At 45.9% G+C, this 8,213-nt stretch overlaps 1 protein-coding gene across 4 annotated transcripts in view; it reads right to left on the reverse strand.

The window, feature by feature from the left end:
- LOC125447146 (somatostatin receptor type 5-like) overlaps window positions 1-8,213 on the reverse strand; it is an 80,441-nt gene that overhangs the window by 43,839 nt on the left and 28,389 nt on the right. For 2 of the 4 annotated variants that reach the window (XM_048521311.2, XM_059640466.1), the window contains exon 1: window positions 4,115-4,260. The exons of 1 other annotated variant lie outside the window; for it this stretch is intronic. Coding sequence is in view for 1 of the 3 variants with exons in the window: in XM_048521310.2 (XP_048377267.2) it covers window positions 3,532-3,537 (6 nt within the window). In the remaining 2 variants the exon portion in view is untranslated. Of the gene's footprint in view, window positions 1-3,531; window positions 3,577-4,114; window positions 4,261-8,213 lie in introns of those variants that run through there. One more of the 4 variants, XM_048521310.2, reaches the window with a different exon arrangement.

The raw sequence follows: 8,213 nt of genomic DNA on the forward strand, positions 1-8,213 counted from the left end.
ACTGCAGCATCACAGCGCCAGGCACCCACCGGGTTCGATTCTGGCCTCGGGAGACTGTCTGTGTGGAGTTTGCATGTTCTCCCGTGTCTGTGTGGGTTTCCTCCGGGTTCCCACAGCCCAAAGATGTGCAGCTTATGTGGGCTGGCCGTAAAAAATTGCTCATGGTTTCACAGGGATGTGCAGGCTGAAATAACTCCACAGAGGCTGGACTCCCTTCACCAATTCGCCCTCGATTTACACATGGGGAGCCCATGACTCTGATCCAACTCTCAGAGTGAACAGAACCCCGAACACACCCATTTATATCCCTCAGCCAGGGCTCCCTGATTGGACCAGATTAATATCCCGTCAGGGAAGTCAATTTGTATGGGTCCACCCGACGGACCTCATTATAATGATTATCCATTGTAGGTGGATTAGCCAAGGTAAATGCAGGGTTACAGGGATAGGGTGAGAGAAGGTGTGTTCTGGGTGGGATGTTCTTTGGAGGGTCAGTGCAGAGTCAATGGGCTGAACAGCCATTTTCTGCACTGTAGGAGTTCTGTAATGAAGTATTGGCCAGGGCACCAGAGAGATTCATCTTTAGGATAGCGCTGCAGGATCTTTCACATCCCCAGAGTGAGCTGATGTGGATTTGGTTGGTTTGATGCCTCAATGGAAATCCAGCATCTCCGACAGTGCAGCACTCCCTAGCGCTCTACTGGAAAGGTGGCCTTTTTAACTCATGATGTTCAAGTCCTGAGAGATCCCAGCTTATGTCAGAGGTTTGCTGGCTCTTCCTTTTGAGTCAATTTGGTTCACAGTGGTAGAAGTAAACCATGACTCAGTTCTAACAAGGAGAGGCTTTTGTCTTACTTCACTGCTTAAGGTCTGGAGTTACACATAGGCCAGACCAGGAAAGGACAGCAGATTTCCTTCACTGCAGGGCATTAGTGAACCAAATGTGCTTGTACGATACTTGATGTCAACATTACACAGACTAGTGTTATATTGCAGATTTCACGAATTGAATTTAAATTCCACCAGCTTTGGGGGTGGGATTAAACCTATGAGCCCAGAGCGTTTGCTGAGGCTCTGGATGCATAGTCCAGTCATACTATCACAATGTGCGCTCTCAGTGGGACAAACACTACCACTTTTGAGCCTGGAAACTGTCTGATCAATCACAAATTGCCATGGAAAGGCAAAGCTACATGTCCACACTTTGAACAATGGCTTAAAACAGTGGCATTAAACATTGCTAAATGCCCTTGAGAAGGTGGTAGTGAGCCGTCATGTTGAACTGCTGCAGTTCATGGGATGTCGGTACACCCAAGGGGGGCATAACGTCTCAGCGGTTAGCACTGCTACCTCATAGTGCCAGGGGCCTGGGCTCAATTCCACCCTCGGGTGACTGTCTGTGTGGAATTTGCACATCCTCACCACATCTCTGTTCCCTCCTGGTGCTCTGGTTCCCTCCCACAGTCCAAAACTGTGCAGTTTTGCGCAGATTGGCTGTGCTAGCTAAATTGCCACGTGGTGCCCAGGGATGCGCGGGTTAAGTGGGTTATCCATTGGGAAATGCAGGGTTACAGAGGTAGCTTAGGGGTGTTGGGTCCACATGGGATATCCCTTGGAGGGTTGGCGTGGACCCACTGGGCCGAATGGCCTAATTCCACACTGTGGGGATTCTAAGATGCTGCTACCTTGCACTGATTAAGAAAATGGCATTCTTCATTGTCTGATGAGCATATTTTCCACTAACAGGCTGTAGCTGTCAACACAAAATGGCATTCTGTTGACTGTGCAATCATACCCATATTGGTAGAGAGAGCATGGAGAGATAGCATAAACTAAAGTGTACAACTGTAAAGTGGGTACAAAATAGAGAAGGGCTACCTGAGCCCAAACATTAGGTCTGATGTTCTCTTTCACAGATGCTGCCAGACCTGCTGAGCATTTCCAGCAACTTCCGTTTTTGTTCCAGAATGGAGAGACCTGGATGAGTATGTGTGTAACTCATTGAAGGTGAAGGATATGGTATGCTGGGCTTTATTAAGGAGAGAATAAAATCCTGCAGATGCTGGCAATCTGAAATAAAAACAGGACACTCTGGAAAAACTCAGCAGGACTGAGAAACAGGGGTTAATGTTTCACTTAATTCTTCTTCAAAGCTTTTCCTCCACATAGCTGAATTCTAGTGCGGTCTACTCAGAGGACCCCTTCACTAACTACAGTCACTTATCTCTCTCTCTCTCTTTCTCTGTCGCTCTCTCTCTCTTCATAACCTTACAGGATTACGATATTGAAAACAACAATATTTTCCACAAATCTCGCCCACCTCACCTATGCACCAAAGTGATTTCTCACTCCAAAAGGCAGAGTCTGATGTCCTTCAGCCAATGACACTTCATGTTATCCAGAAATCCCCTGAAATTCCCATGTGGGACAGGAATAGACACTGCAGGAGCAGGAGCTGCTCATTCACCGATCTTTTAGATAATGTGACAGACTATTTAATATCATCAAGACTCAACAGCCTCTCACTTCTCCTTCTTGCTATCACTTAACTTTATATAGAAATGCCTTATCTATCCCATAATTATATAAAATACATTCCTTTAGTTTCCTAGGTCATTCAATTAACATCTGAACTTCGTGGAAAGGAAATTATAAAACTATAAATCATATCTGCTAACTGAGTCATTGCCTCCCTGTGATAGCGCAGTTACATTTCCTTTGGCTCTCATTTCAGTGACCCTGACTTGATTCACACTCCTCCTGGTCTGCTTCAAAGTGATCCTGACTGATTCACAGTGATCCCTATGGCTTCCCAGTGATCCTGACCCGACTCACGGCAATCCCAAACTGATTCCCAGTGATCCTGGTCTGCTTCCCAGTGTCCCTGACACGACTCATAGTGATCCTGACTTGATCCGGAATGATCCCTGGTGATCCTTGCCTGATTTTAAGGTGATCCTGATCTGCCTCACAGTGATCCCAGTCTGCCGTCAACTCCTAAGTAAACCCACCAAGAGGAACCTAACCTTTGATATTCTCTCAGGGATTTACAGAATTCCTATAGATGTGACATAGCTAACAAATACAAAGCAAGGGAGAGCTGAGGGAACACCTTCTTTATACAATGACATGTTCTGGATCAGGAATGCACTGCCATACAGGGAGCAAATTTATTCCAAACTCTCCAAAGGAGAATTAGACAAATATCTGGAATAAAAGATTCACAGGGCTGTTGGAAAAAGCAAGAGGGAGTCTAATGGAAGACCCCTAAGAAAGAGATAGCACAGGCATGACTGAGTGAATGAACTCTTCCTGTACTGTAACATGTTAAAGCCAAGAGGCTTATACAGAACATTCATTAGTATCAATGTGTCACCCCTAGGGACTAGCAACTTTTGATAATCTGTGGCAACTTATGTTCCATTGACCAAATATAGTATAATGTGACACAACGAATGATGATCTTTTTTCCTGTTCACTTGAACAAGAAAGCATTTTTGCATTCTTTCCTCCACTCTCACACTATCTCACCAGCATTCATCACACAGTGGACAGAAGGAATAGGGAAAAGGCACTCTATGAAAGAGGGGTGACAGGGGGATGAAAGAGAGAGAGAGGGAGGGAAAGTTTTCAGTTAAAACACAAGAAAATTAAAAGGATGTCAGGGAGTTATTGAAGCCTTTCTGTCCAGTTTTTGAACACCGGGATACTTTAACAGTGACGAGGTAGAACAATTGAACATTCATTGTTTTATTTTTACTTTATTTTAAAAATGAAGAAGAAGCCATGCTATCAATCCCTGGTGTCTTTTCTTGTGAAGATTTCTTTGAAGGATTCAGGGGTAAGATTTCTTCACTGATGGAGAGTGAACAGGGTCAGCTCTGATTAAAATAAGAGGTTTCACACTCAGTACCAGCATCAGACATTCCCCAGGACAGGTGTAGCACAGGTTTACCATGAAGAGACACCATCTTCACCCTTTACCAACACCAGAGCCCCGCATCCACTAATATTCCCCACTCTCCCCCCAAAGGAAGGAAAATTAAAACACAAACAGCCCCGCAAAATCTTTCGAAACACATTGCCTCTGTGGAAGGTGTTTGCAGGCACTTACCTTGTTTGCTGATGCTCTCAGACTCTGCCTTGACTCCAAAGAAAAGATACAAATTGCTTCCAGTTTTTAGCCTGGTACTCTCTGTCTGAAAGCACTTTCCCTGCGACACCAGGACTTAAGCAAACACGCTGAGAGAAGAGATACAATTCCTAATCTTTGCAAACAGTGCTTCAGTGCTCTGACACTGTCATAAATATTGCTATAAATTGTGTCAATCTCTTCGATTGGCAGCGTGGAGATCCGATCAGGAGCCATACTGCGAGGGACCAATCACCTCTTCCAGAACCACCAGAGAGACCAACCAGCTTTGTGTGTGGGGGCGGAGAGTTGACAAGATTTATTTGACTGACTCCACAAGGTTTAGAAGTTTGCTGTACCATTCATTTATCATTTATATAATGCCATCCCTTTGTACCTATTCCGCAGTGTAGCCTGTTGTGCTGTCTAACTGCTACTGGTATTTCCATGGCTACCCTATCAAATGGATATTTTCAATGCTTGAGATTTTCTTCATTTTATTTTCATCTTGCAGCCGGCACCTCAATGTGGAGTTTTACAGCACAGACATGGGCATTCAGCCCCTCGATCCACAGTGCTGACTTCATGCTCAATAGATGCTTTTCCTCATCAATCCATCAGCATCATTTTTCTTTTAGTTCATTCACAGGATGAGTGCCAGGCAGCATTTATTGTCCATTCCTAATTACCCAGAGGGCAGTTCAGAGTCAACCATGTTGCTGTGAGTCTGGAGTCACAAAGTCCAGACCAGGTAAGGATGGCAGTTCCCTTCCCTAAAGGATATTAGTGAACCAGATGGGATTTTCCTTACAATTGATGAAGGATTCACAGTCATCATTAGATTCTTAATTCCTGATATTTATTGAATTCAAATTCCACCATCAGCTGCGGTGGGGTTCAAACCCAGATCCCCGCAACGTAACTGGCTCTCTGGATTAACAGTCAAGTGACAAAGCCACTAGGCCTTTCCCCCCCTTTATAGCTATATCATATTTATAGTTATCCCCGTGCACTTCTCACTTTCCCCCACCCCCAATCTCCACCTGGCATCCCTCTGCACGTTCCAACACAGTATACTCGCACGGGGGCATTTTGTCTATTTTGTGTGGAGAAAGGAGCTTGATGAGGCAGGTTAACACAGAACAGGGGTTCGAGTGCAAAGACATTGCGGTCCTAGCGCCAACCCATGGGCGTAGTGGCAGAGCCCAGAATGAGGGTTAATGGCATCAGCGGCGGCGAGTGGGCCTGAAGGAGGGCTCAAGGCGGTGGCTAAGTGGAGCTTGGGCCGACGTGGTACCCAGCAGCATCGGTAGCATCAGCACTGGCAATGTCCAGGCTGGGCCTGTAGCGGTGAGGGCATCGGTGGAGGTGAGATGGCGCTGGAGAGCAGCAAGTTCGGTTCCAGTAGCGAAAGGGGCCTCATGCCCGTTCACCAGGTCCATGATGGGAGCACTTCACAAGAATGACTGTGAAGTTGGACACTTTTCCTTTATTTCTTTATTTTTCTACCTTTGACTTTCTTGGTTTGGTTTATTTTTCCAGATGGCGCCAGAGAGTCGCAACACTATACACAGGAATAGAACCTCTGACTCTAGCACCATGAGGCAGTAACACTGTGCCACTGTTCTGTCCTTTTCTATGAAGTCACCGGCATCTGGAATTCAGGCTTTAAATGCTGGATTGAAGACCATTCTTGTGCATTCGTTGTGAATGAACATTCCCCTCTGCTGCCTGAATCCCATAAAGTTTCCTTCCTATCCATTCACAGGCATGTGAGAATGGCAGGCTAGGATCAGCATTTACTGCCCAACCCTAACTGCCCAGAAGAATGTTAAAAACACACCACATCGCTAAGACTCTGGAGTCACATATAGGCCAGAACAAGTAAGAACGTTAGATTTCCTACCCTGAGGGACATTAGTGACTCAGATGGGGTTTTACAACAATTGACATTGATTAGGCCAGCTGCCTATTCCTGAATTTTTACTGAAGTCAAATTTTGCCGTCTGGTGGAGAGGGTTCGAACCTGTCCCTGCAGAATATTGGTCTCAGTCTCTGCATTGCTTTTCCAAGTGACTTTCCCGTTATCACCTCATCCTGTTGAACGAAGAAAACCATCCAATGACTTGTCAGAAGGAGATCTCAAAGAGAAAGTCCAACTCATCATCGGGACTAGAGTTTAAGGCAGAGGAGATGAATTCTTTGGGACAAGAGCTCATATTATAGTTCAGTTAGATCATGGAGGAGTAACATATTTGAACGTTCTGATATTAGATATGTGTGAAGGTTTAATTTCCTGGAAAAACATTTTTTTTAATGAGTTTCATTTCTTAAGGGTGGACTGGTGGCTTGGTGGTTAACATTGCTGCCTCACAGAGTCAGAATAATCAGGTTCAATTCCAGCCTCAGGTGACTCTATGGAGTTTGTACATGCTTCCTGTGTCTGCCTGGGTTTGGTCCGGTTTCCTCCCACAGTCCAAAGATGTGAAGGGTTAGGTGGTTTGGCTGTGCTAAATAATATCCCATGCGAGGTTACAGAGGTGGTCTATATTGATCATCAGATGCTATTTCTGCCACTCTAGCAAGATGCCACCACCAGACATATATTCCCCCCACCCCGCCTTGTCCACCTTCCGCAGGGACTGTTCTCTCCGGGACACCCTGGTCCATACTTCCTTCACCCCCAACACCTCCCACAGTCTAGTCTATTGCATTCGCTGCTCACAATGTGGCCTCCTCTACACTGGGGAAATGGAGCATAAACTTGGGGACTGATTTGCAGGACATCCACATTTTGCTCACAAAAAAGACCCTGAACTACCTGTTGCCTGCCACGTTAACACACCACCCTGCTCCCAAGCCAACATCTCTGTCTCCGGCTTGCTGCAGTGTTCCAGTGAAGCCAACACAAGTTGGAGGAACAACACCTCATTTTCCGCTTGGGGACCCTACAGCCCTCCGGGCTCACTGTCGAATTCAATCATTTTAGGGCCTCAAACTGTCCCATGTCCCAGACCCCACCCCACATACCAGGCCTTGTTACCACACAGCCTGTCATTACACACTCCCTGTTGTTAGTCACTAACAGTCCCCACTAACAACTAATCACCCTCCAAGCCTGATCGTTAGCAACTCCTTTGTCTGTCCAACTATCTTTCTCTCTCTTTGGGCTCTATCCTATCATTTACTCCCCCCCCCCCACCTCCCTATTTTCTGCATATAAACTGACATTTTCCCAGGCACCAAAGACAACAAAGTGTGAGGCTGGATGAACACAGCAGGCCAAGCAGCATCTCAGGAGCACAAAAGCTGACATTTCGGGCCTAGACCCTTCATCAGAGAGGGGGATGGGGTGAGGGTTCTGGAATAAATAGGGAGAGAGGGGCAGGCGGACCGAAGATGGAGAGAAAAGAAGATAGGTGGAGAGAGTATAGGTGGGGAGGTAGGGAGGGGATAGGTCCCAGGCACCATCAGTTCCGAGGAAGGGTCACCGGACCCGAAATGTTACCTCTGTTTTTTCCCTTCACAGGTGCTGCCAGATCTGCTGAGCGTTTCCAGCAATTTTGTTTTTGTTGCAGAGGTGGGGTGCTTTCCAGAGATTTGGTGCTGACTCAATGGGCCACATGTCCTCTCTCTGCACTGCAAGGATTCTATGAAGACAATCTGCAATAGCTTTCTGTCATCCTTTTAATTTTCCTGCAATTCTTTTAAACAAGTGGCTCTGTTAAATTTGCATTTGTGGTTTCAAAAAAAATGGGCTCCATTAAGTGTAATGACAAAGTCAGTGAGTGAGTATCACTTTCTGTTCTTGTATGGTGTGGGTCTAAATAGGCTGACATTTTTTCTAAAAGGTAGGAATGTTTATGTCTCACATTATACAGAACAGAACACATCCTACCCATTCACAATTAAGTGAGTTCACGTTGGGACTTGCATCATTTTGAGCATGACCAGAGGCTATATTGGATCAATGATCACCATAGTACAGAGGGAGACCACTCGGACCATTGTGGCTCCCAGGGCACTTTGTTGGCTCTATTCAGTTACTCCTGCTCCCCCTGCACTCCCTCCGTTAAAGCCT

The sequence above is a fragment of the Stegostoma tigrinum genome, chromosome 38 (genome assembly GCF_030684315.1).
Source record: "Stegostoma tigrinum isolate sSteTig4 chromosome 38, sSteTig4.hap1, whole genome shotgun sequence".
Classification (NCBI taxonomy): Eukaryota; Metazoa; Chordata; class Chondrichthyes; order Orectolobiformes; family Stegostomatidae; genus Stegostoma; species Stegostoma tigrinum.